This window comes from Zea mays, chromosome 7, assembly GCF_902167145.1.
Source record: "Zea mays cultivar B73 chromosome 7, Zm-B73-REFERENCE-NAM-5.0, whole genome shotgun sequence".
NCBI classification, from domain to species: Eukaryota; Viridiplantae; Streptophyta; class Magnoliopsida; order Poales; family Poaceae; genus Zea; species Zea mays.
The window spans coordinates 183,039,458-183,067,174 of NC_050102.1; the positions used below are offsets into that span (position 1 = coordinate 183,039,458).

The 27,717-nt window shown below is 51.4% G+C and overlaps 1 protein-coding gene across 1 annotated transcript; it reads left to right on the forward strand.

Moving 5' to 3' along the window:
• Positions 1-20,699: 20,699 nt before the first annotated feature.
• Positions 20,700-24,191, forward strand: LOC100216693 (uncharacterized). The gene is made up of 2 exons (NM_001349858.1): positions 20,700-20,886; positions 21,702-24,191. Exon 2 carries the CDS (start codon positions 21,733-21,735, stop codon positions 23,866-23,868), a length of 2,136 nt encoding a protein of 711 aa, NP_001336787.1. The 5' UTR covers positions 20,700-20,886; positions 21,702-21,732; the 3' UTR covers positions 23,869-24,191.
• The last annotated feature ends 3,526 nt before the right edge of the window (positions 24,192-27,717 follow it).

Here is a 27,717-nt window from a genome sequence, read left to right on the forward strand (position 1 = left end):
TTGGAGGTCCTTTGCAGGTACGTTCCCAAGATCCTCTAGGTAATGATTTCAAGCATACCTTTCACGTGATTAAGGCGTTCTTTGTGACGCCCCACTTCCTTCCCTCAGGATATGATGGATCTGAGCGCCGCCAAGTCGTCGTTCATCCGCCGCGAGGTCGATGTCTGGGGTTCGCTGCGGTCCCTGAGGACCACGCTTGCCAGGGCTACCGAGTGCCTCTCCCAACGGAGCACCGAGGTGGCGGACCTTCGGTTGCTCTGTGTCGATCTGGGAGCAGAGGCAGCAGCAGCACGCGCAGAGGCGCAGCGGCAGCAGTTGGAGCTTGGCCAGGTCATCGGCGAGCGGGACCAATCTCGGGGCCGGGCCGCCGAGGCTGAAAGCCGGGCTGAGGCTCTTGGAGCCCAGTTAGCCGAGGCGTCTGCTCGGGTCGGGGCCTTTGCGGCAGACCTAGCCGTGGCCCAAGCCGCATCCTCGGAGCAATGCGCCCGAGCTGAAGGTATGTCTTGGCTGTTTTAAGATTTTTATTCGGCTTCGTTCCTCAACTCGTGTTTGAAGTCTTCTGCTTTGGCTGTTCGCAGAGCTCGAGTCTGCCCTTGATAAGTCCGCCAAGGCGCTTGCTCAGGCGGCCGAGCAGAGAGAGGCCGACCACGCGGCCATGTCCGAGGCCATCTCGGCCTTCTGCCGGGTCTTTGGCTTCGACGACGTCCCCTCGGGAAGCTCCCCTCAAAGTTGCCTGCAGGCCTTGGGTGACCATGCGCGCGGCAGACTCCGCGAGGCGCTGCATCACGGTGTCAGGCGGGCCTTCGCCGTGCTCGCTTCCCACTATGACGTGGATCTGGAGCGGGTCAGCGAGGGGTATTGTTGGGGACTTGTTCTCAAATGCTATGAATTAAGAACAAGGCAACATAAAATGTTAAATGTTAATGTCCTTCATCCATGAGGCATTATTCCCTTGAGGATAATGGATCTTGGACGAAGGTTGATGACAATACGGTTACGAAAGTTAAATCTTCGTAATCGAATTGTATTAAGTAACATAAAATAAAGAGTATCAAAGGTGAATGAATTATAAACAAATCATATTATATTTGCTCAGTATATCTAATTATTGAATACAGTTATACCTCTGCCTTGGCAAAGATTGATTCCCGGATGATGCAATTGCCAATACCGGAATCCGTGAACAGTAAGGGAATACTGTTCACTATTTATAGGCACAGGACACAGCCTGTGAGAAATTACAATTATGCCCCTTATAAAGGATTACAATAGCGACCTAAGCACTTATGGACTAGAGGGTCATTCTACTTTTAAGTCGGTTTGTAATACCGAAGCTTCATGAGTAAGAACCTTCGGTCATCTCATACGAACAGCTTCAGCCGAAAGCTGCTTCTTCCTACAAGACCTTCGGCGACGAAGCATAGTCCCAACAGTAGCCCCTTTCGCGGTACTAGATCGTTTTTCGTAACGAGCTTGATCCGTGAAAAAAGTCTCTTAAGCTTCGGGAAGCCGAAGGTCCAAAAAACACCTTCCCTGAGCTCGTTGTCGAGAAACGATTCAGTTTCCCAGCGCGTAGCGGTCCCACCTTGCAGAGTTACTATTTGGTCTCTGCGGTCCACCACGCAGCGAGTGCAAGCGGCTGTCCGCCTGGTGTAAAAATCCTGGTGCTTCGCCTTCTTACCTGCAGCACTATATAAACAGACGAGTAGGTGTGAAGTTACCACAACATTCATTGCTATTTGCACTGTTTTGCTGCCAAAATTTTTAACCATAGCCGAAGCTTGACTCTCGGAATCGAACGAAGCTCCAACTTGAAGCCTGCTTCGTCAGACGAAAAACTTCGGAAGAAAAAGTATTTAATTGCCACAAATTCAGAATTAAATGGCCAGAGTGCGCTCTACCGCTAGGGTTGAGTGTGAGGGAGGCGAAGCTGAAGGTTCGGAGACTGTTCCCATCTCCGAAGCGATGCAACGATCCGGGCTAGTAACTTCGGAAAAAATCCCCAGTGATGATGCAGAACAAGCAGAACAAGCAACTGCCGAAGCAGAAGAAGAAGATATTGAGGAAACTGATCCCGAAGACGATTATCGTATTGCCATGCCAAGCAAGCCCAGCCACTTGGACTTCGGAAAGTCTACTGTTTCGAAGGCTGATCTCTCCAAGATGGTAAAGTCGGGTTTTTTCAGTGAAAATCAGAAGAAGCTATTACGCTTCGGGGGAGAAGAAACTACCCCAAAGCCGGAGAAGGATGAAATAGTCATTTTCAAGAGCTTTCTAAAGGCTGGATTAAGATTCCCCCTACATGGGATTATTGCAGAGGTACTGAAGAGGTTTGGTATCTACTTTCATCAGTTGACTCCTAACGCTATCGTTAGGCTTAGTGTTTATATCTGGGCACTCCGAAGCCAAGCGGTGGAGCCGTTTGCAGACAGCTTTTGTCGAGTTCACGAGCTGCACTATCAGACGAAGGCTAGAAAAGATGGATTACATGATAATTTTGGTTGCTATAATTTTGCTTATCGGAAAACCACAAAATTTCCTGTAATCAGCTACCGAAGCAAATGGGCAGCAGGTTGGAAGTCAGAGTGGTTCTATGTCAAGGTTGATGACGACAAGGAGAAGCTTGTGCAAACTCCACTTGAACTAATCTTCGGAGAGACCCGACCTCGTTGCAACATGACACCAGAAGGTCCAACCCAACAAGCGTTGGATGAATTCAAAATTATTGCAGAGCATATCAGTACAAGAGACCTGGTTCAGGAGTTTTTGGCTTTCAGGGTTTTTCCTAGTTTAAAAGAATGGGAAATGCCGAAGCTAGAGGGGGAGAAAAAAGAAGGAGAACTTGTGCGGTTACCTTACTATTTCAAGTTTAAGAAATATTTTAAAACACCTTGCCAAGAGTGGCTGGATACAATTGAAGTAATGTGCAATGAAATACTCGGCAATTACTCCAAAAAAGAAGATCAGTTGATGACCGCGGCCTTCGGCACTCGCCCGAAGCGAAGACTGAATCGAGTGCTGGACGCCTTGGGTTTTGAATACCCTGACTACGAAAATCTGAATAAAGGTGTCGGAGGCCAGAAAAGGAAAAGGATAACCGAAGCCTTAAATGAAGATGAGAAAGAACCATCAAAGAAGAAAATTCCGAAGAAGAGGAAAGCGTCTTCTCCGAAGCAAAAAGTATCCGACGAAGAAGAAACTCCCGCATCACACTCTGCCGCTGACGTGGAGGAAATTTTGAAGGTAATGACTGAATCCCTGCCTGCGAAGCTAAGTCCATTGGGGCCTCAACTGACAAAGTTTTTTCAGAAGGAAAAGGAGCCCGAAAAAACGAAGAAAACGACTAAAGCAAAGAGACAGAGAATCATCGGTGTGACAGAGGTCATTGACAAGACACCACCGAGAGCCTCAGGTCAGAAGGTACCAGCGGCTGAGGGAATGACAAATATTGAAATCATATCTTCGGAGGTCGCAGCTGCCGAAGCTACCTCAATTGAAGATTTGAACTTGGAAAGCACAATTGAACACATCGACAAAATGCTGCTAGACATGGCCACAGAAGAAGCTACTACTGCCGCCGAAGAGGCCGTGGCCGCAGCGTCGGGGAAAGAAAAGGAAATTGCTGACGAAGCTTCAGAGGACGAAGCCTTCATGTTCCAAAATTTAGTTGGAGAGAAATTGTCAAAAACCGAAATAGAAGAGCTTAAAGAGTATGCCAAATCTTGCGGATATAAGCCAGGAGCACTCCTCTTCGGAGGTATTGATGATGAAAAATTGGACTGTATCCGGAATCAAACTGGAGCTAAGGTTATCGGTACTCTGTCAAAGAGTATCGGCTTTCCGAAGCTAGAAACGGACATTAGCCGCTACCGACGACAACATATCGTTGGTAGTTTATTTTATTCTAATTTCAAGGTGAATACTTTTTCCCTGACTTTTATTGTTTTGGATAACGAAGAGATGTCTAACGAAGGTTGTTTTCGTGCAGAGTATGCTGTTGAGCAAAGCTTTGAAAATGCAGCAAGATCTGGAAGACAAGAAACACGAAGTTATAATTGAAAATTTAGAAGGCAAAATAAAAGAGCAATCAACAGCTATTGAAAAGAAGAACTTCGAGCTTCAAGCAACTGAAGGCTTATTGGCGGAAGCCGAAGATAAAATAACAGAACTGAACACGAAGCTTCTCTGCCAATCTGGGCAGTTTGAACAAGAAAAGCAAGAACTTAATGCAAAACTTGAAGCCGAAGTTCAACAAAATTCAGATTTGAAAAAACTATTGGCAGGCCTTCAAGACAAATGTTTGGAATTTAGCAACAAATGTATTCAACGATTGAAAATAATTTTCCACTCAGTTGGAGCTAGCAGTGAGAAATTCACCCCGTCAGCTGAGGATTTACCAAAGACCTTCGAACATATTGAAGGTGAAATTGACGAGCTTGACAAAGTTATAGCCGGGCACGGTGACTTCTGCGCCTGGGTAGCTTCTCGGGGCACTGCTGCAGCTTTCCTAAAAGCTGGCTGCGATCATGGAAAAATTGTCAATAGGCCCAATTTTACTCTGTCACCATCAATTCTAGATGACATTCCTGATCTCGCCCGAAGCATTTCTAATAGATTTGTAAAGATGATATGGACAAAAGGCGGGCGAGAAAAGGCTGGAGACGAAGCTCGGAGTCATCTTGAACCAGTAAGAAATCATACCTTGTGCTTACCTCTTCCTTCAAGCTCGATTTTGACTTACAACAACTTAATTCATGTAGGATGACGAAGCCGAGGCCGATGTTTAAAGAGAATGGTGCCGAAGCTGAGGTCCCTTGAAGATTAAATAGGAGTAGACTGTAGACAAACTCAAGAAACTTTTGAGATAACTTTTGTAAATGTGACTAAACTCGTTCTTAATGAATTCTGTTCATACCTTGTAATATGTTCTTACCCTTCCATTAATGTATGAGAGGTGCTTTGATGTGGACGAAATTGCCTTTTTGAGGCGAAAGCGAAAAAACACCTTCCCTTCTTTTCGTACACAGCGAAGCATAAAAAACAACATTTCCCTTTCTTCCGAAGCTCTTCTTTTCGTACACGAAGAAGTACAAAAAGACTGTTTTTTCTTTTTGCCGAAGCAGCCACTTATGTTATGATGATGGTTACCCTACATATGCCTGGATGAATGTTTATGAATGCAAATGTTATGATGTAATGTGATGTGCAAATGAATGTCCAAACACATATCCGAAGCCATAATCACAGCCGTTATTTCGTTAGAAACAATCACATATCAGCGCTGACTTTTCGCTATAAGCTCTGCATTCCCTTAGGAACGACTTTGGAGCTTCTTCGCCTTTTACTTTCGGCGGAATTAGCGTTGATTTTCCGCTGTAAGCTCTGCATTCCCTTAGGAACGACTTTGGAGCTTCTTCGCCTTTTACTTTCGACGGAATCAGCGTTGATTTTTCGCTGTAAGCTCTGCATTCCCTTAGGAACGACTTTGGAGCTTCTTCGCTTTCTATTTTTCGGCACTCGATGGTGCGTTCTCAGCTTTTACATTTACATTCCTTGGGGGATTTTGCTCTTATAAAACTAGAAAAGGAAATTACATATGATGGCCCCATTAAAAACCTTTCTCCCCCTTTAGAAAGGAAAAGGGTGCCATGAAAAAGAAAAGACATAAAAAATTACATCAAGTTACACATAATATCGCCGAAGCTCATCCGCATTCCAAGATCTAGGAATGTCGTTGCCGTCCATATCCTTCAATCTGTATGAACCGGGTCTTGACGAAGATGCTACCAAAAAAGGTCCCTCCCATTTCAACTGCAACTTGCCCACTGTATCTAGGTTAGCCACTCGCCGAAGCACCAAATGTCCTGGCTCAATATTCTTTAGCCGAACCTTCCTATCACGCCATTTGATTGTTTCGGCTTGATACTTATTGATGTTCTCCACAGCTTGAAGCCTGATCCCTTCTATAGCATCTTTTTCCACAGAATAAACAGCTTTAGAATCTGACTCTGCCGAAGCTACTACTCTTATTGATCCAGTTTTGGCTTCCTCCGGAGTTATTGCTTCGTCACCAAACAATAGTTTGAATGGAGTAAAGCCTGTTGACCTTGATATTGTTGTGTTGTGGCTCCATACCACTTTGATTAATTGATCTGGCCACTTTCCCCTAGGTTGATTGAAGATTACTTCATTATTCCTGTCATTATAATGCCATTGGCTCTTTCAACGAGTTCGTTTGACTCCGGATGCCTGACTGATGCAAAATGGATCTTCGTACCAATTTGATCACAGAAATCTCTGAAAGCTTCAGAGTCGAATTGTGTTCCATTATCTACAGTGATGGCCTTTGGTACCCCGAAACGACAAACAATATTCTGCCATAAAAACTTTTGAATGGTTGCCGAAGTTATTGTGGCTAAAGGCTTTGCCTCAATCCATTTAGAAAAATATTCCACAGCCACTACAACATATCTTAAGTTCCATTGGGTCGGTGGTAATGGACCTAACAAGTCAAGGCCCCACCTTTGCAATGGCCAGATGGGTTGTATGAGCTGTGTTAAGGACGAAGGTTGTTTTTGATCTCTTGCACATTTCTGACAACCTTCGCACTTTTGAACTAATTCCGCTGCATCCGAAGCTGCCTTCGGCCAATAAAACCCTTGGCGGAAAACTTTTCCAAGTAACGGCCTAGATCCAATGTGAGATCCACACAGGCCTGCATGTATTTCTTTCATCAATTCTATTCCTTCGGTTCTAGATAAACACTTGAGTAGTGGAGCACAAACTCCATGCTTGTACAACTCCCCTTCTATCATGACATATGGACGAGCTCTTGCCTCTATCCTCCTGTTATAAGTTTCGTCATCTGAAGGGAATTTACCCTGAAGGTAAGAGATGATCTCAGTTCTCCAGTCTTCGCTATAAACAGGAGATATATTGAGAACTGCTCTTTCAAGAAGTTCCACTGAAGGTGCTTTTATTGTTTCGAAGAACACATCCGAAGGTAAGGGCAGCCCCTGTGCTGCTGACTTAGCTAGCAAATCAGCATGCTCATTTTGTCCTCGAGGGATATTTTTGACAGAAAATCCTTCGAATGAAGCTTCGACCTTTCGGACCGTGTCGAGATATTTTTCAAGCTTCGGATCTTTAGCCTTGCAACTCTTGTCGATATGACCCGAAACAACTTGGGAATCAGTTTTAAGAATGGCCCTTCTGATTCCCATTGCTTTTAACTTCCGAAGACCCAAAAGCAGGGCTTCGTACTCAGTAATATTGTTTGTACAACTGAAATCGAGTCTTGCCGCATAACAAGTTTTAACTTTGGATGGTGAGACCAACACAGCAGCTGCTCCTGCTCCGAAGGTTCCCCAAGATCCATCACAAAACACTGTCCATACTTCGGCATCTTTATTTGTTTCTTCATCCTGAGCCCCTGGCGTCCAATCGGCGATAAAATCTGCCAACGCTTGAGACTGGATCGAAGATCTATGCACATAATCAATGCAAAATTCATTGAGCTCTGCAGCCCATTTTCCAATCCGCCCAGTAGCTTCCCTATTTCTCATAATATCCTTCAACGGCTGCGAAGAAGGAACAACAATATTGTATGCTTGAAAGTAATGCCGAAGCTTCCTAGATGCCATCAAAACAGCATATAACACCTTCTCCAATTCTGTATAGTTTTTCTTTGATATACTAAGAACTTCAGATACAAAATACACTGGGACCTGCTTCTTGACTTGGCCATCAAGCTTCTCCTGGACAAGTGCTGCACTTACCGATGAGTGCGAAGCTGCCACATATAATAACAACGGAGCCCCTGGCGTTGGTGGAGTTAATGTTGTTAAATCTATCAAATATTGCTTCAGGTCCTCGAAGGCTCTTTGTTGGCTTGGTCCCCATTGAAAGACTTCGGCTGATTTCAGCACTTCGAAGAATGGTAAATTTCTTTCTGCTGATCTGGATATAAATCTATTAAGAGATGCCAGCCTCCCTGTCAATCTTTGGGCCCCCTTTTTTGTAGTTGGTGGCTCCATTCGAAGTATAGCTTCAATTTTACTTGGATTAGCTTCAATTCCCTTTGTTGAAACCAAGCATCCAAGAAATTTCCCCTTCTTTACTCCGAAGACACATTTTTCTGGATTCAACTTTAGGCCAGCTTGCCTAAAACTGTCGAAGGTCTCTTGCAAATCAGCAATGTGATTTTTCTGCTTCGTGCTTTTTACAATGATATCATCAACATAAGTTAGCACATTTCTGCCTGTCTGAGATTGGAGAACCTTCGCAGTCATTCTGCTGAAACTTCCTCCAGCGTTCTTGAGCCCCTCAGGCATCCGAAGGTAACAATATGTTCCACTAGGGGTTATGAAACTGGTCTTTGGCTCATCCTCCTTCTTCATCCAAATTTGATGATAGCCTGAATAACAATCGAGAAGACTCATAAGCTCTGACGAAGCTGCTGCATCAACTAAGGAGTCTATCCTTGGCAATGGGAATTCGTCCTTCGAACAAGCCTTGTTGAGATCTGTAAAATCGATACACATTCGCCATTTGCCATTGGCCTTTTTTACCATAACAGTGTTAGCTAGCCATTCTGGGTACTTTACTTCTCTGATAACTCCTGCACTGAGGAGTCTTTTGACTTCATTACGAGCACCTTCGGCCTTATCATCAGACATTTTCCGAAGCCTCTGCTTTCTGGGTCTGAAGGATGGGTCAACATTGAGCGAGTGTTCAATAACATCCCTATTAACTCCACAGAGATCATTGGCTGACCATGCAAAAACATCTTTGTTGTTGAACAAAAACCTTATCAAGGTTTTCTCCTGTTCTTCGGATAATTGAGAGCCCAACAACACCTTCTGCTCTGCTATGTCCTCACATAAGAGCATGGGCTTCGGCTGATCTGCTGAAGCTGCTTTCTCCCTTCTGAATTTGTACTGTTCACAAGCTTCAGCTCCATCTATGTTATGGATTGCTTTTGAGTCAGTCCAGTTTCCTTCGGCCCTTCTGGCAGCTTCCTGACTTCCATGAATAGCGATGGGTCCTTGATCCGAAGGTATCTTCATGCAAAGGTAAGCAGGATGAAGAATTGCTTCGAAAGCATTGAGGGTGCCACGACCAATAATTGCATTGTAAGGGTATTCCATGTCAACAATGTCAAACACAACTTGCTCAGTTCTAGTGTTGTTGATGAACCCGAAGGTCACTGGCATGGTGATCTTGCCCAGTGCTACAATCTGTCTTCCTCCGAAACCACAGAGAGGGTGTGTAGCATCATGAATCTTATCTTCTGGCTCTTGCATTTGCCTGAAGGCCTTAGCAAATATGATATCAGTTGCACTGCCTGTATCAACCAAGACATTGTGGACCAGAAATCCTTTGATAACACAAGAGATAACCATGGCATCGTTGTGTGGGTAATCCTTGAGCTGAAGGTCCTCTTGGGAGAAGGTAATAGGAATGTGAGACCATCTTGACTTGATGAAGGGTCCTTGCACCCCAACATGTTGTACCCTTCTCTGTGCTTCCTTCTTCTGCTTCTTATTGGCTGGCTCTGAACATGAACCGCCTGTTATCGGGAGTAGCAGCTTCGGAGCCGAAGCAGCTCCAGCTTGATCGTTGAACGAAGCCATCAGCTCAAAAAAGTGGAAGTGAGTTCACCGGAGGTGGGCGCCAATGTTGGGGACTTGTTCTCAAATGCTATGAATTAAGAACAAGGCAACATAAAATGTTAAATGTTAATGTCCTTCATCCATGAGGCATTATTCCCTTGAGGATAATGGATCTTGGACGAAGGTTGATGACAATACGGTTACGAAAGTTAAATCTTCGTAATCGAATTGTATTAAGTAACATAAAATAAAGAGTATCAAAGGTGAATGAATTATAAACAAATCATATTATATTTGCTCAGTATATCTAATTATTGAATACAGTTATACCTCTGCCTTGGCAAAGATTGATTCCCGGATGATGCAATTGCCAATACCGGAATCCGTGAACAGTAAGGGAATACTGTTCACTATTTATAGGCACAGGACACAGCCTGTGAGAAATTACAATTATGCCCCTTATAAAGGATTACAATAGCGACCTAAGCACTTATGGACTAGAGGGTCATTCTACTTTTAAGTCGGTTTGTAATACCGAAGCTTCATGAGTAAGAACCTTCGGTCATCTCATACGAACAGCTTCAGCCGAAAGCTGCTTCTTCCTACAAGACCTTCGGCGACGAAGCATAGTCCCAACAGGTATTGCCTTCCTAACGAAGATGAAGCTACCCTGGCCGAAGTCTAGAGGCTTGACGTGGCCGTCGTGGGCCCAAGCGCGGTGCTGGTGACCACCTTCGAGGCAGAGATCCTCCCGCTTGCTCCGTCGTCCGAGGCCGGGGCGGATCTCGCTGAGGGTGGAGACGAAGCCGAGGGCGCGGCTCCTTCTCCGGGCGACGCCTGATTCTGCCGGAGCAGTTTATTTTGAATACATGTGTGTCTTTTGCGGCCGCCGAGGCCCGAACACTTTATCATCGTAATATAAGTTGTGTCTCTTTTCCTCCTGTTTTGCGTATCCGGACTCGTTCGTCAGTAGCAGGATTGCTTACCCAAGTAAGAGTTATTTTTCGTGGTAGGCGACGAGTGAGGTATCTGTATCCCAGAGGCGTAGGAAAACCTCGGCTCGGTCGGCCTTGCCACTTACATGCACCCTTATTCGTTTCTTGGGGTCATGTTACTGATATAGCCGGGAGACGCGAAAGTCTTTTTGATGGAAGGCTTTTTTCGAGGAAAATTTCGACGCAGAGGGGGTTCGCCCCTTCTAGCCCCCGAGGGAGGGTCGGGCTTTGCCAAGGTAAGGCTGACCCTTCCTTGATGGTTAGACTTTGTATGTAAACGAGGTATACGAACGACTTGAAAGCATCTTAAGGGTAGAAGCAACGTAGCTGTTGGATGTTCCAAGCGTTGCTGTAGACCTCGCCTTGACTGTTGGCTAGCTTGTATGTCCCGGGCTTCAGTATCTTGGCGATGACGAAAGGCCCTTCCCAGGGAGGCGTGAGCTTGTGCCGCCCTCGGGCGTCTTGTCGCAGCCGAAGCACCATTCGCCCACCTGGAGGTCTCGGGACCGAACCCCTCGGGCGTGGTAGCGTCGCAGGGACTGCTGATACCGCGCCGAGTGTAGTAAGGCCATGTCCCGAGCCTCTTCTAGCTGGTCCAGTGAGTCTTCTCGATTGGTTCGATTGCTTCGGTCGTCGTACACCCTCGTCCTCGGGGAACCGTATTCTAAGTCTGTGGGCAAGATGGCCTCGGCCCCATAGACTAGAAAGAACGGTGTGAAGCCCGTGGCTCGGCTCGGTGTTGTCCTTAGACTCCAGACCACCGAGGGGAGTTCCTTCATCCATCGCCTATCGAACTTGTTGAGGTTGTTGTAGATCCTCGGCTTGAGTCCTTGCAGAATCATGCCGTTGGCACGTTCTACCTACCCATTCGTCATGGGGTGAGCCACAGCGGCCCAGTCCACCCGAATGTGGTGATCCTCGCAGAAGTCCAGGAACTTTCTGCCGGTGAACTGGGTGCCGTTGTCGGTGATGATGGAGTTTGGGACCCCAAAGCGATGGATGATGTTGGTGAAGAACGCCACCGCCTGTTCGGACCTGATGCTGTTTAGGGGTCGGACCTCGATCCACTTGGAGAATTTGTCGATGGCGACCAGCAGGTGCGTGTAGCCCTCGGGTGCCTTCTGCAAGGGACCAACGAGGTCCAGACCCCACACAACAAACGGACAGGTGATGGGTATTGTCTGTAGAGCCTGAGCGGGCAGGTGGGTCTGCCTTGCGTAGAATTGACACCCTTGGCAGGTGCGGACAATTCTAGTGGCGTCGGCCACCGCGGTCGGCCAGTAGAAACCTTGTCGGAAAGCGTTTCCAACAAGGGCTCGAGGCGCTGCGTGATGACCGCAAGCCCCCGAGTGTATTTCTTGTAAGAGCTCCTGGCCTTCGGCGATGGATATGCATCGCTGGAGGATGCCGGAGGGGCTACGATGGTAGAGCTCCTTCCCGTCCCCCAGCAAGACGAATGGCTTGGCGCGCCGCGCCAGTCGCCGAGCTTCGGCTCGGTCGAGGGGCAGCTCTCCTTGGTGGATATATTGCAGGTACGGGGTCTGCCAGTCTCGATTAGGCGGGACCTCATTCCGCTCTTCCTCGACGCGCAGTACCTCACCCCGGGGGCCGAGGGTGCCTCGGGCTGAGCCGAGGGTGCCTCGTGCTGAGCCGAGGGTGCCTCGGGCTGGGCCGAGGCCTTCTCGGGCTCAGGCGTGTCGTCGGTCTTGACTGAGGGTTGATGTAGGTCTCGGGAGAAGACGTCCGGGGGAACCGTTGTTCGCCCCGAGGATATCTTAGCCAACTCGTCTGCAGTCTTGTTGTATCGTCGGGCGACGTGGTTGAGCTCGAGCCCGTAGAACTTGTCTTCCAGGCGCTGAACCCCGTCGCAGTAGGCTTCCATCTTCGGGTCACGGCAGTGGGAGTTCTTCATGACTTGGTCGATGACAAGCTGCGAGTCACCGCGAGCGTCGAGGCGTCGGACCCCTAGCTCGATGGTGATGCGCAGCCCGTTGACCAGAGCCTCGTACTCAGCCACGTTGTTGGACGCCGGGAAATGGAGGCGCAGCACGTAGCGGAGGTGCTTCCCGAGGGGCGAGATGTAGAGCAGGCCCGCGCCTGCCCCTGTTTTCATCAGCGACCCGTCGAAAAACATGGTCTAGAGTTCCGGTTGGATCAGAGCTGTTGGAAGCTGGGTGTCGACCCATTCAGCCACGAAGTCCGCCAAGACTTGGGACTTGATGGCCTTCCGAGGGGTGAACGAGATTGTCTCGCCCATGATTTCCACCACCCACTTTGCAATCCTACCCGAGGCCTCTCGGCACTGGATGATCTCCCCCAGGGGAAGGATGACACCACAGTCACCGGATGAGACTCGAAGTAGTGTCGCAACTTCCGTCGCGTCAGAATCACCGCGTACAACAGCTTCTGAATTTGTGGGTAGCGGATCTTGGTCTCAGACAGTACCTCACTGATGAAGTAGACCGGCCTCTGGACGGGCAATGCATGCCCTTCTTCTCGTCTCTCAACCACGATCGCGGCGCTGACCACCTGAGCGGTAGCGGCGACGTAGATCAAGAGGGCTTCTCCGGCAGCGGGGGGCACCAAGATGGGCGCGTTCGTAAGGAGCGCCTTCAGGTTCCCGAGGGCTTCCTCGGCCTCAGGGGTCCAAGTGAAGCACTCGGTCTTTCTTAAGAGGCGGTACAGAGGTAGGCCTCTTTCGCCGAGGCGCGAGATGAAGCGGCTCAGAGCCGCAAGGCATCCCATGACCCTCTGTACGCCTTTCAAGTCCTTGATGGGCCCCATGTTGGTGATGGCCGTGATTTTCTCCAGGTTGGCCTCGATGCCCCGCTCGGAGACGATGAACCCCAAGAGCATGCCTTGGGGGACTCCGAAGACGCACTTCTTGGGACTGAGTTTTACGCCTTTCGCCTTGAGACACCGGAATGTCGTTTCAAGGTCGGAAAGGAGGTCGGAGGCTTTCTTCGTCTTGACTACGATGTCATCGACGTAAGCCTCGACCGTTCGACCAATGTGTTGGCCGAACACGTGGTTCATGCACCTTTGGTATGTCGCACCCGCATTCCTCAAACCAAACGGCATAGTAACGTAGCAGTACATGCCAAAAGGTGTGATGAAAGAGGTCGCGAGCTGGTCGGACTCTTTCATCCTGATTTGGTGATACCCTGAGTAGGCATCGAGGAAAGACAGGGTTTCACACCCAGCAGTGGAATCCACGATTTGATCGATGCGAGGCAAAGGGTAGGGAACCTTCGGACATGCTTTGTTTAGACCAGTGTAGTCTACACACATCCGCCATTTCCCTCCTTTCTTTCTCACAAGCACAGGGTTGGCAAGCCATTCGGGATGGAATACCTCTTTGATGAACCCTGCAGCCATCAGCTTGTGGATCTCCTCGCCTATGGCTCTGCGCTTTTCTTCGTCGAATCGGCGCAGAGGCTGCTTCACGGGTCGGGCTCCAGCTCGAATAACCAGCGAGTGCTCGGTGACATCCCTCGGTATGCCGGGCATGTCCGAGGGACTCCACGCGAAAACTTCGGTGTTTGCGCGGAGAAAGTCAACGAGCACTGCTTCCTATTTGGGGTCGAGCTCGGAGCCAATCCGGATCTGCTTGGAGGCGTCGTTGCTGGGGTTGAGAGGGACAGACTTAACCGTCTCTGCTGGCTCGAAGTTGCCGGCATGGCGCTTCACGTCTGGCGCCTCCTTGGAGAGGCTCTCCAGGTCGGCGATGAGGGCCTCGGATTCGGCGAGGGCCTCGGCGTACTCCACGCACTCCACGTCGCATTCGTACGCGTGTCAGTACGTGGGGCCGACGGTGATGACTCCGTTGGGGCCCGACATCTTGAGCTTGAGGTAGGTGTAGTTGGGGACGGTCATGAACTTGGCGTAGCACGACCTCCCCAGCACCGCGTGGTAGGTTCCTCGGAACCCGACCACCTCGAACATGAGGGTTTCCCTTCGGAAGTTGGAGGGAGTCCCGAAGCAGATGGGCAGATCGAGTTGTCCGAGGGATTGGACGCGTTTCCCGGGGATGATCCCGTGAAAAGGCGTCTCGCCTGCCCGGACCGAGGACAGATCGATCCGTAGGAGCCCGAGGGTCTCGGCGTAGATGATGTTGAGGCTGCTGCCTCCGTCCATGAGGACCTTGGTGAGCTTGACGTTGCCGATGACGGGGTCGACAACGAGCGAATACTTCCCCAGGCTCGGCACGCGGTCGGGGTGGTCGCCCTGGTCGAAGGTGATGGGCTTGTCGGACCAGTCTAGGTGAACTGGCGCCACCACCTTTACCGAGCAGACCTCCCGACGCTCTTGCTTGCAGTGCCGAGCCGAGGCATTCGCCACTGGCCCACCGTAGATCATGAAGCAGTCGTGGACCTCGGGGAACTCCTCTGCCTTGTGATCCTCCTTCTTGTCGTTGTTGTGGGCCCTGCCACCTTCCGCAGGTAGCACGGCCTTGTGAAAGTGGCACCGAAGCATGACGCACTCCTCAAGGGTGTGCTTGATGGGTCCCTGATGATAGGGGCACGACTCCTTGAGCATCTTGTCGAAGAGATTGGCACCTCTGGGAGGTTTCCGAGGGTTCTTGTACTCAGCGGCGGCGACAAGGTCCGCGTCGGCGGCGTCGCGTTTCGCTTGCGACTTCTTCTTGCCCTTCTTCTTGGTGCCGCGCTGAGTGGACGCCTCGGGGACATCTTCCGACTGGCGGCCCTAGGGCTGCTTGTCCTTCCGGAAGATGGCCTCAACCGCCTCCTGGACAGAGGCGAACTTGGTGGCGATGTCCATCAGCTCGCTCGCCCTGGTGGGGGTCTTGCGACCCAGCTTGCTCACCAGGTCGCGGCAGGTGGTGCCGGCGAGGAACGCGCCGATGACGTCTGAGTCGGTGACGTTGGGCAGCTCGGTGCGCTGCTTCGAGAATCAACGGATGTAGTCCCGGAGAGACTCTCCCGGCTGCTGGCGGCAGCTTCGGAGATCCCAGGAGTTCCCATGGAGCACGTACGTGCCCTGGAAGTTGCCGGCGAAGGCTTGGACCAAGTCGTCCCAGTTGGAGATCTGCCCTGGAGGCAGGTGCTCCAGCCAGGCTCGAGCGGTGTCGAAGAGGAACAGGGGGAGGTTGCGGATGATGAGGTTGTCATCGTCCGTTCCACCCAATTGGCAGGCCAGCCGGTAGTCCGCGAGCCACAGTTCCGGCCTTGTCTCCCTCGAGTACTTTGTGATAGTAGTCGGGGTTCGGAACCGGGTCGGGAACGGCGCCCGTCGTATGGCCCGGCTGAAAGCCTGCGGACCTGGTGGTTCGGGCGAGGGACTCCGATCCTCCCCGCTGTCGTAGCGCCCCCCACGCCTGGGGTGGTAGCCTCGGCGCACCCTCTCGTCAAGGTGGGCTCAACGGTTGCAGTGGTGGTGCTCGTTGTCGAGGCGACCCGGGGCCGCAGGTGCTGTGTTGCGCGTGCGCCCGGTTTTGACCGAGGTTTCCCGCATGAATCGGGAAGTCGCGGCGCGATGCTCCGAGGGGTACCCCTGCCTTCGGGAGGCAGAGCTTTCGGCCCGTCGGACCGCGGCATCCTCCAGGAGATTCTTGAGCTCTCCCTGGATACGCCGCCCTTCGGTGGTCGATGGTTCCGGCATCGCGCGGAGTAGTATCGCTGTCGCAGCCAGGTTCTGGCCGACCCCACTAGAAGCCGGTGGCGGCCTTGCCCTGACATCGTCGGCAATGCGGAGCTGGATGCCCTGGGGCAGTTGACACGCTTCTCCGGCCGGAGCTCGGTCTGCCCATTCCTGCCCGATGTTCCGCCGGAACTGCTCAAGTGTTCCTGCTCCCTCGTCGAGCCTAGGCTGCACCTCGCGGATTTACTCGAGCTGTGCGTCCTGACCCCCCGCAGGGACTGGGACCACAACTAGCTCCCGAAGGATGTCAACGCGAGGCGCAGGCCTAGGGGGTCACCGTTTTCCGGTATACCAAGATGGTTGCCTTCGTCGGGACCCCCTAGATCGACGTGGAAGCATTCACGACTTGGGTCGTAGTCCTCATCGCCGAAGCTGCGGCTACCGTCGGAACAATCGGAAAGGCAGTAGTCGCATGCGGTCATGAAGTCCCGCATGGCACTGGGGTTACCGAGCCCGGAGAAATCCCAACAAAAGTCGGGCTCGTCATCTTCCTCAACCCGAGGGTCCGTAGGTCGAGACGGCCGTTAGCCGGTCCCAGGGCGACCGCATATGGTACCCCGGAGGGTTGGTACATGCCTCTATGAAGGCTTCCACCGAAGCGAGGTCGCTTGGTGGGTCGCAGCTAGATCTAAAAGGCACGAGATGGGAATCGGTCGGTACCTCTTGGTCGACAGGCGGTGACGAAGTCACGTCAGGGGCGGACTGCACCGTCGTCTCAGGTACGAGGGTGACGCCCAGCAAGTCCCTCGCGAGCATGCTAGCGTCGTTCGTTCGCTTGGAGTTGGCGTGTTGCGGGGAAACGGCGCTCGTCTTTGTCTCAGACGTGAGGTCGTCGCCCGACGTGTCCCCCGTTGGGGCGCCAGTGCCGTCGACTCGCTCGACAGCTGACGAGGTGCCGCCTCCTGCTTGGCCATGGTTGCCCCGCCTCCTCCGTCGGCGGGGGAGGTGACGGGACAAACCCGGATGTTGTTCTTCCGCCACGTGGGGAAGACGTCGTCGATTCCGCCGCCGGCGGGCGGGCTGACGGCCGCCATTGTCACTGTCGCACGGCGGAGGAAGGAGTATCATGTTGTAGCCGTTGTCGAGGGACATGAACTCAAGACTCCCGAAACGGAGAACCGTCCCGGGTTGGAAAGGTTGCTGGAGACTACCCATCTAGAGCTTGACGAGAAGTTGTTCGTCAACACGCAGCAGGCCCCTACCTGGCGCGCCAACTGTCGGCGTTTCGACCCCGGGGGGTCCCTGGACCGACGAGTAAATTGTCGCCGCGTGTCCCAGCCCAGATGGGTCGGCGCGAGACGGAGCACGAAGGGGGGGGGAAGGAGACATGCAAAAGGGGAAACTCGCGGCCTTCGTGTTGTCCTACGCCCAGGTCGGATGCACTTGCAGTAGGGGGTTACAAGCGTCCGCGTGGGAGAGAGAGAGAGCGAGAGCCTTACGCGCCGGCCCGTTCTCCCGCGCGACCAACCTTCTCGTACGAGAGCCATGGGTCTTCCTTTTATAGGCGTAAGGAGAGGGCCCAGGTGTACAATGGGGGATGTAGCAGTGTGCTAACGTGACTAGCAGAGAGGAGCTAGAGCCCTAAGTACATGCCGTCGTGGCAGCCGGAGAGGTTTTGGCACCCTGTTCATGTGATGTCGTGGCCGTCGGAGGAGCGCTGGAGCCTTGCGGAAGGACAACTGTCGGGGCTGTCAAGTCCTTGCTGACATCTCGTTGCTTCCGTAAGGGGCTGAGAGCCGCCGTCGTCATGGAGCACGCGGGGCGCCATCATTATTTGTTTACCGGGGCGAGCCAGATGGGACGTCGGTCTTGTTCCCCGTAGCCTGAGCTAGCTAGGGGTAGGGTAATGATGCCCCCCCTGTGACGTGGTCGGTCCGAGCCCTGGGTCGGGCGAGGCGGAGGCTCCTCCGAGGTCGAGGTCGAGTCTGTCTTTCGAGGTCGAGGTCGAGGTCGAGTCTGAGCCCCGGGTCGGGCGAGGCGGAGACCGTCGTCCGAGGCCAAGGCTGAGTCCGAGCCCTGGGGTCGGGCGAGGCGGAGTTCGTCGTCTTCCGGAGCCGAGGCTGAGTCCGAGCCCTGGGGTCGGGCGAGGCGGAGTTCGTCGTCTTCCGGAGCCGAGGCTGAGTCCGAGCCCTAGGGTCGGGCGAGGCGGAGTTCGTCGTCTTCCAGAGCCGAGGCTGAGTCCGAGCCCTGGGGTCGGGCGAGGCGAAGTCCATCGTCCGAGGCCGAGACGGGGGCCGGGCCCTAAGGTCGGGCGAGGCGGAGCTTCCTATGGCGCCCGAGGCCGGACTTGGCTGCTGTCAGCCTCACTCTGTCGAGTGGCACAGTAGTCGGAGTGACGCAGACGGCGCTGTCTTCTTGTCAGGTCGGTCAGTGGAGCGGCGAAGTGACTGCGGTCACTTTGGCTCTGTCGACTGAAGAGCGCTCGTCAGGATAAGGTGTCAGGCGATCCTTGCATTAAATGCTCCTGCGATACGGTCGGTCGGCGTGGCGATCTGGCCAAGGTTGCTTCTCGGCGAAGACTGGGCCTCGGGCGAGCCGAAGATGTGTCTGTTGCTTGAGGGGGCCCTCGGGCGAGATGTGAATCCTCCGGGGTCGGCTGCCCTTGCCCGAGGCTGGGTTCGGGCGAGGCGAGATCGTGTCCCTTGAGTGGACTGAGCCTTGACTTAATCGCGCCCATCAGGCCTTTGCAGCTTTGTGCTGATGGGGGTTACCAGCTGAGATTAGGAGTCTTGGGGGTACCCCTAATTATGGTCCCCGATAGGCGGGGGACGGCGCTGTGGTGCGGGGTCCACACGCCAGCGAGGGGGGGGGGTTTAACGGCGCGGACGGCAACGGAGGGAGGGGGGGTCGACCGGAGTTCGACCGGCGGTGGAATTCCACGGCGGTTCTCCGCCGTGGGTCCGGTTCTGCGGCGGGGAGGCGGTGGCGAGGCACGGGCGGGGGCAGGGGATCACAGGGGTGGGGTCAATTTGACCGGCGAGGGCCTAGGGCGGCCGGTCTGCGGCGCGGTGGCGGGTGTTCACGGCGGTGAGGTCGCCGGTGAGGCAGTCGTGTTCAATAGGGGCGTGGAGGAGTGCCTCGTGACTGTGAGCGTGTGGCGGAGCTCAAGCACTAGGTTAATTCAACCAAAATTCACTTGGGAGGGGAGAACGAGGCTCACCGGAGCGACGGGGAAGTGCGGCGGCGCTAGCTCGATTGGCTCGGGGAGAAGCGGAGGAGATGGCCGGAGCTGGTGTGGAGGGAACGGGGCTCGGGCGGCTCCTTTTATAGGCGCCCGGGAGAGGGAGAGGGATGGAGGGGGCAGCGAGCGCCGACGAGCTCGCCATGATGGCGGGAATGGAGCAAACGGCGATTGGGACGGCTCGGGCAGGCGAGGGGTGAGGGGACGGCTCGGGTACAGTGGCAGGGTGATCGCTGAGGCTGGTGCGAGCCTTAATGGCGAGGCGACGGGGCGTGAGACGGTCGGCGGCGAACGCGCCGGTGAGGCATGGGCGGGACGACGATGCTGACCGACGGGCCCGGGTTGCCAGAGGGAGAGCGGTGCGAGAGGGAGAGAGTGGAGTCGCTGACCGGTGGGGCCGGTCTGTCAGAGGTGGCGCGGGCGCGCGAAGCTGGGCCGCCTGGGCCGGGGAGGAGAGGGGGGAGGAAGCGCGGGCGCGACGCGGGTTGGGCCAGAATTGGCCTAGCCGAGGGGGAGGGTTTTTTCTTTTTCTTTTTCTGTTTTCTATTTCTTTTCTTTTCATTTTCTATTTTTGTTTCTTTTTATTTCTTTTTCCCTTGAATCAATAATTTTCTAAATGATCTTGAGTGATGAATATAGTCTATGTGAGGTGCTCCTATCATTTGAAGTGTATGCACATGATGAGATGACCTAAGGGTGGAGTTTAGCGAGAAAATAAAATAAGAGGGGGGTTAGGAGATTAGAGTTCCAAACCTTGGGTTGAGATTTTTGGGATGTTACAGAGGTGGAGCGAGAAGTTTCCGGTGTCCGGCGCGGGCGGCTCCTTCCGCGCGAAGCAGGCGAGGGGGCATCCACAATGACCCCCTGCATCTGGCGTGAGAGAGAAGAGTGTCGCGAGGAAGGGGAGAGGATTGCGCGCGGCGCTGCGGGGGAAGGGGGCACTGTATCCCTATACGATGAACAGTACAAGAGGAGGGGAGAGGAAGGGTCATGCGTTGATCGAGCGCATTGTTGGGTGCTAGAGAGGCTAGAGCTGGCCGAAGGTGATGTCGAGCAACGCAATCGTGCATGGCCGACGGGGATGGATGTTGCTCGCCAGTTATGGGCCGTTGCGATTCCCTAACTGCATGGATGCCGTGAACGGGGCCACGCATGGCCGGGCCGGCAGCGCGAGAAGGGGATGGATGGGCCGCGGGCCCGCGACGCGTGACCCATAGAAACGTCACAAGCGCTGGTTCTCCTCCGTCCGCCCCGCCCCACCGCATTCTCGTTTCCTTCCCTTTCCTTCACCTGCCACCCGCCCCCCTCTTCCACATCCCCACCCCGCCTTCCCCCAAAAGAGAAACCAGATCACCTGCTCGGGGCCTTGGGGCGCTTCTTGGGCCGAGCCCTAGGTAGCCCGGAACTCCGATCTCGGCCACCACCACCCTCGCCTGTAAGCTCTCCTCGTCCGCTGTCCTCTCCCCTTTCCTTCCTACAATCCAACTCCAGCTCGTCTCGTCCCGTAACTTCTTTCCGCTTGCGAGCGAGTTCATTCATAGATCGATCTGCGCGACGGGTTTGGGCTAGATTCCGCCGGATCTGTGTGGGGTGCGGGTTGGGGGGGCGTTTTTTTAGAAAAAAAATGTGGGCTTTTTCTTTTTCTTGTGTTGCGTTTATAAACGCGATTTGGAAGCGTTTTGCCCTTCACGTCCGGATTTCGGCCTACTGGGCCATGCTGTGCTGGGATTCCCTTCGGTTTTCTGAAATTTTACCGGTCTGTATGCGGTCTACAACTCCAGGCAAAAAGTGAAAGTTGTTGTCTGTGAAGATGAAGCGTTTATAGGAATCGAGTATGATTTTCAAGTCCGATAGCGAGGCTAGGTTCGGTGCCTGTAATTATTTTTTTGATCAGAGAAGTTCCAGCAACCATTCTGACAGGAGCCCCCCCTATATGGTTCTGCTGGAGGGCCTTGCCCTCGAATTTCGTATCTATTTCAACTCTTTAGCATGTTTAGCAGCTTTTTTTTTTTGCATTCAGCGTTGCTTTGCCTCCGCAAGGTGCAAGAATCTGAGCTGTTGACGAAGGAACTTATTAGTGCGTAATTGTTAAATAGTGCAACTTATTCCTTTGAGTTAATGATTACTAGGACTTTTTTTCGTGAAATTATGATGATGCATTTTTTTTTCGGTTCTGTCATGCTCAAGAATTGAATCCCTGCCATTTTTGGGCAATGTTCTGATTTTGCCATTGCCATATCTGACTGATAGATCCCAGAAGTTCAGCTGCTAGTCTATCAGGATGGCCGTGGAAACTGCCAGTGACGCTCAGGTGGCACAAGATAACGAGATTTCCCCCAGCAATGAGGCAATCCAAGGTGATGAGTTGGCTCATGGCGAAGAGCTGTTCCAAGGTGATGATCTTGTTCAAGGAAATGAGTTGGTTGTTTCTGAGGTAACAACACCTCCTACTACTGGAATCAGACGTAGGAGGAAGAAGAAGTCCTTGGTATGGGAGCACTTCACTATTGAAGCCGTCGCGGGCGGGGCCACAAGGGCCTGCTGCAATCTCTGCAAGCAAACCTTTGCTTACAGCTCTGGCTCAAAGATTGCTGGGACTAGTCATCTCAAGAGGCACATCACCTTGGGCTCTTGTCCCAAGATAAAGGACCAAGATCAGAGGCTGGCACTGCCTTCAACTGGTGGGACTGACAACTATGGCGAGGCAACTTCGGAGCGGCCAACCAAGAGACGCTACAGATATACCGGTTATGCAAATGCTGTTTTTGATCAGGACCGCAGTTGCTCATACTTGGCAAGGATGATCATTCAGCATGACTACCCACTTCACATTGTCCAACAGCAGGCATTTTCCGTCTTTATCGAAAGTCTGCAGCCACGTTTCAAGATTGTGGATGTTGATACGATGGAAGGAGAGGTGTATGCTGTTTATCAGAAAGAAAAGGAGAACCTGCTTCGATCATTCAACACTATGCCTGGAAGGATCAGTCTCACTATAGGACTGTGGACAACTAGTCAGACTCTCGGGTACGTTTCACTTGCAGGGCAGTTTATCGACTCTGAGTGGAAAGTACGCCGAAGAATGCTTAACTTCATGATGGTGTCATCTCCTCACTCAGAGAATGCACTTAGTGAGGCAATTAGCCTGAGCCTCTCTGACTGGAGTATGAAGGACAAGCTATTCACCATCACATTGGATAATGAATGCTCCTCACACGATATCTACAGTGCAAATTTGAGGGATCATCTCTCCAACAAGAACAGTCTCATGCTTAAGGGACAGCTCTTTGTTGTGAGGTGCTATGCCCATATCCTTAATGCTGTTGCACAAGATGTCATTGCTTCGGTTCATGGTGTTGTATACAATATCCGTGAAAGCATAAAGTTCATAAAAGCTTCTTCTGCCCGTGAAGAGAAGTTTGCCGAGATTGCTCTGCAGCTGGAGATTCCCAGTACCAGGACCCTCTGTCTGGATGTTACAACCCAGTGGAACACCACTTATCTGATGTTGCTAGCTGCCTTGGATTATAAGCAGGCTTTCACTGCACTAGAAACATGTGATGATAGCTACAATGAAGCTCCATCATCAGAGGACTGGAGGAAAGTTGAGGCCGCCTGTAATTACCTGAAACTGCTCTACGACTCCGCACATAGCATCATGGCAGCAGCAAACCCAACTGCAAACATCTTTTTCCACGAAGCATGGAAACTTCAGCTAGAGCTAGCAAATGGCACAGGACATGAAGACCCCACTTTCAGAAGCATCGCCAAGGATATGCATGAGAGGTTTGACAAGTACTGGAAAGATTGCAGCCTCGTGTTGGCCGTTGCCGTTGTCATGGATCCACGTTTCAAGATGAAGCTTGTTGAGTTCAGTTACACAAAAATTTATGGGGCTGAAGCAGCAAAGCATGTTAAGGTGGTTAATGATGCTGTACATGAGCTGTACGAGGAGTATGTGGCTCATCCACTCCCACTGACCCCAGCCTATGTGGAGCAAGGTGAAGGGGGGAATAATGGAGCAGCAAATGCGAATAGCAGTCAAGGGCCTCCTGCTTCCGCTGGCGATGGGCTTCTAGACTTCGATATGTACCTTTCTGAGATCCAGAGTAGCCAGCCCTCGAAACCTGAGCTGGAACAGTACCTGGATGAGTCCCTCACCCCACGTACCCAGGAGTTTGATATCCTGAACTGGTGGAAGCTAAACAGAGTGAAGTTTCCAACCCTCTCTAGAATGGCCTGTGATATCTTGGCCATTCCGATGTCCATGGTAAGCAGTGGCAGCTCCATATTCACTGCTGGAACAGGAAGCCGCATGCTCGATGACTACAGAAGCTCTCTCCGACCTGAGACGGTGGAAGCACTTGTCTGTGCAAAAGACTGGCTGCAGTACTCTACGAAGGCTGAAGGATCGTAGGTTTATCGTCGTCGCTGGTCACTGCTCCTGCCTTGTGGAAGCAAGAATCTGTGTATCCATCTGTTGTACCTATAAGTGTAGTTTAACTGTAGGCTGAGATTGTGATCTGTTCTGGTGTTTGTCTCGTAAAGGTGTGTAGACTCTGATGTACTCGTTGTTGTCATGTAATAGCTTATGTATCATGTTCTAGTATCGTCTGATGTTGGAGTTTGCATGCTTGGGCTATGTGCATGTACTGGCCGTGGGATGCATCAGCTGCTTGCTGTAATGCTGTTTGAACTCCGGTTTTGTATTTAATTTGTTTTGTACCGTGGATTGGTGTCCATGTTCGTGTATAGCTGCACAAATTGTGTAAGGGGGTGTTTGGTTAGAGGGACTAAAGATTAGTCTCTAGTTTTTAGTCCCTTTTTTGCCAAACACTAGGATTAAAATGATTTAGTCTTTAGTCCTTCACATATGTGCTAAAAGGGACTAAACCATATTAATTCCACATTTACCCCTTATTTAGTTTAATTGTACTAATAGCAGGAGAATATTAAAGGTTATTTTAGTCTTCTTATGAGTCATTTAATATACTAGGTGACTACCCGTGCGTTACAACGGGAACATATAATAACATAATAACTTATATATAAAATGTGTCTTATATTGTTATAAAAAAATATTTCATAATCCATTTGTAATCCTAGCCATACATAAATTTTGTTATTTTAATTTAGCTGTTTCACTACTCCATTGCAACTATCAGTATCATGCAGACTTCGATATATGTCACGTTTTGCATGGTCTCATCATTGAAGAGCACGTGTCACACCTGCCGGTAGAAGTTCCCTCGTACATTGTCAGTCATCAGGTACGCACCACCATACACGCTTGCTTAAACAAAAAAACAAGTGTATGTGTTTGCGAAGAGAATTAAAGGCAGGCCGGCACAAAAGCTACCCCGACGATGGCGAGTGGTCATTGTTGTCGGTCCTCCTCTGCTTCACCTCTGGTGCCAAGATGACGTCATAGTCCTTGATATAGTAGTCGTCGAACGCGCACGACATGGCGAGTACCGATGACTCTTGGCTGGGCTGCCAAACGAAGTGCACCCCGGGCTCATCAGCGAGGTAGTACACCTAGCCATTGCACCACCGGATGTGCTACTCCTCTATATAAATCTTGTTCGAGGACACTCACACAACGTCAGCAACGACCGTCGTCCTAGCGCACAAGAATTCATGGCCGGTCAGTAGTGACTTACGTGGGAGGTTGAGCTTCAGGTGGATGATGAGCTGGATGGTGTGACGGCGTCGTTGTCGGATGCGGTGCCTAGAACAACCCGAGAGTCGTCGGCGTTGGCGACGACCATGAGGTCCCCTATTTGAAGATGGACATCGCGGTGCAGCCGCTTTGGACCGCGTCCAAGCGGCGGCTGCGCCGGAGCTTGCCGAACACAACGACGCATGCGGTCACGTAGTACTGCTTCCAGAGGTCGAACTGGCAGTCGTCAAGCTTCTTTTTGTCGTCGATGAGCGACGCTAACGCGAGCGCCTCCTGTCTAGAGATGGCAATGGGTAAAAACCCGCTGGGTATTTGAGAGCACCTAGAGGGGGGGTGAATAGGTGATCCTGCGAAACTTAAACTTATAGCCACAAAAACTTGTTTAAGTGTTAGCACAGTAATTGCCAGGTGGCTAGAGAAGAGTCTCACTCAACACAATAACCACAAAGATATCAATCACAGATATGGCACGGTGGTTATCCCGTGGTTCGGCCAAGACCAACGCTTGCCTACTCCACGTTGTGGCGTCCCAACGGACGAGGGTTGCAATCAACCCCTCTCAAGCGGTCCAAAGACCAACTTGAATACCACAGTGTTGCTTTGCTTTTCTTAATCCCGTTTGCGAGGAATCTCCACAACTTGGACCCTCTCGCCCTTACAAAAGATGTTCACAAAGAATCACGGAGCAAGGGAGGGATTAGCAACTCACACAAGACACAAAGATCACAGCGAATACGCACACACAAAACCCAGACTTGAGCTCAAGAGACTAGCACACTAGAACGGAGCTCAAATCACTAGAATGTCGAACAAGTGCGCAAGAATGATGTGTGAGTGATCAAGATTGCTCAAGGAATGCTTGGTGTTATCCTCCATGCGCCTAGGGGGTCCCTTTTATAGCCCCAAGGCAGCTAGGAGCCGTTGAGAGCAAATTTGGAAGGCCATTCTTGCCTTCTGTCGTCTGGCGCACCGGACAGTCCGGTGCACACCGGACAGTGTCCGGTGCCCGATTTCCTTCCTTAAATGGCGAAACCGACCGTTGGCGGCCTTGGAGCCGTTGGCGCACCGGACATGTCCGGTGCACACCGGACAGTCCGGTGCACACCAGACAGTCCGGTGCCCCCTTCCGACCGTTGGCTCGGCCACGTGTCGCACGCGGATTCCACGGCCGACCGTTGGCTCGGCCGACCGTTGGCTCACCGGACAGTCCGGTGCACACCGGACAGTCCGGTGAATTTTAGCCGTACGTCGTCGGCGAATTCCCGAGAGCGGCCACTTCGCTCGAGCCAGCCTGGCGCACCGGACACTGTCCGGTGCACCACCGGACAGTCCGGTGCTCCCAGACTCAGCAGAGTCTTGGCTGCTCGAGCCAAGACAATTCCAATTCGATTTTTCCTGTTTCCAGCACTTAGACACAATATATTAGTCCATAAACAATATACTAAGTCTGAGAAACATACCTTTATCCTTGATTTGTACTTTGTCCACCATTTTACACTTAAGCACTTGTGTTGGACACTAAATCACCAAAATACTTAGAAATGGCCCAAGGGCACATTTCCCTTTCAATCTCCCCCTTTTTGGTGATTTATGCCAACACAACATAAAGCAAGTAGAACAAATACAAAATCATTTCAAACAAGAACTCAAAATTGTTTTGGTTCAATTTTGGCATATATGGATCATCCTTTGCCACCACTTGGTTTGTTTTTGCAAATCAAAACTCAAATTTCTATCTCTACGTCAAACACACATGTTAAGGCATAAAGAGAGTCATTTCAAGAGTATTTGATTCAAGATTCCAAAAACTCCCCCTTTTTCCCATAATCAGCATTTCTCCCCACAAGAAGCCAACTTTTGACAGAATAGACAATAAAAGAGTTTTGACAAACAAAAAAGCTCTATTCTACTATTTTCAAAATATCTCAAGTGGTAGCTGATCCATTTATCGCTTTGGCCTTTATTTTCTCCCCCTTTGGCATCAAACACCAAAACGGGATCAATCTTGGCCCAAGAACCCCATTGCCTCACCAAAATCTTCAATAAGAATACAAAGGCAATAAGAGTACATGAGATGAACTTGGAATAAGTTACCCTCTCATCGGAGTGCAGTGGAAGTCTTTCATGGTCCAAGTCCATCTTTTCCCTTTCAAACTTCCTTTGAGACTAAAACAAGCAAACTCAAGCACATGGTTAGTCTCAAAGGGCAAGTTGTAACACATCTCCCCCTAAATATGTGCATCACTTTGCAACGGACTTGTGAGGTCCAGGGAGTGTTTGTACAACTTGAGCACCATAACTAAACAACAAAATGCATAGGGAACATGATCAAAGGCATAAACACATGTATGCTATAAGTCAATCCAGGTTCCGCGAATCTAAGACATTTAGCTCACTACGCAACCTGCAAAAGGTCTTCTCATCTAGAGGTTTGGTAAAGATATCAGCTAGCTGGTTCTCGGTGCTAACATGAAACACTTCGATATCTCCCTTTTGCTGGTGGTCTCTCAGAAAGTGATGCCGGATGTCAATGTGCTTTGTGCGGCTGTGCTCAACAGGATTTTCCGCCATGCGGATAGCACT

Bases quoted from the DNA above. Each gene is read 5' to 3' on its own strand.
- LOC100216693 (NM_001349858.1), top strand. From the start codon at position 21,733: ATGGCCGTGGAAACTGCCAGTGACGCTCAGGTGGCACAAGATAACGAG.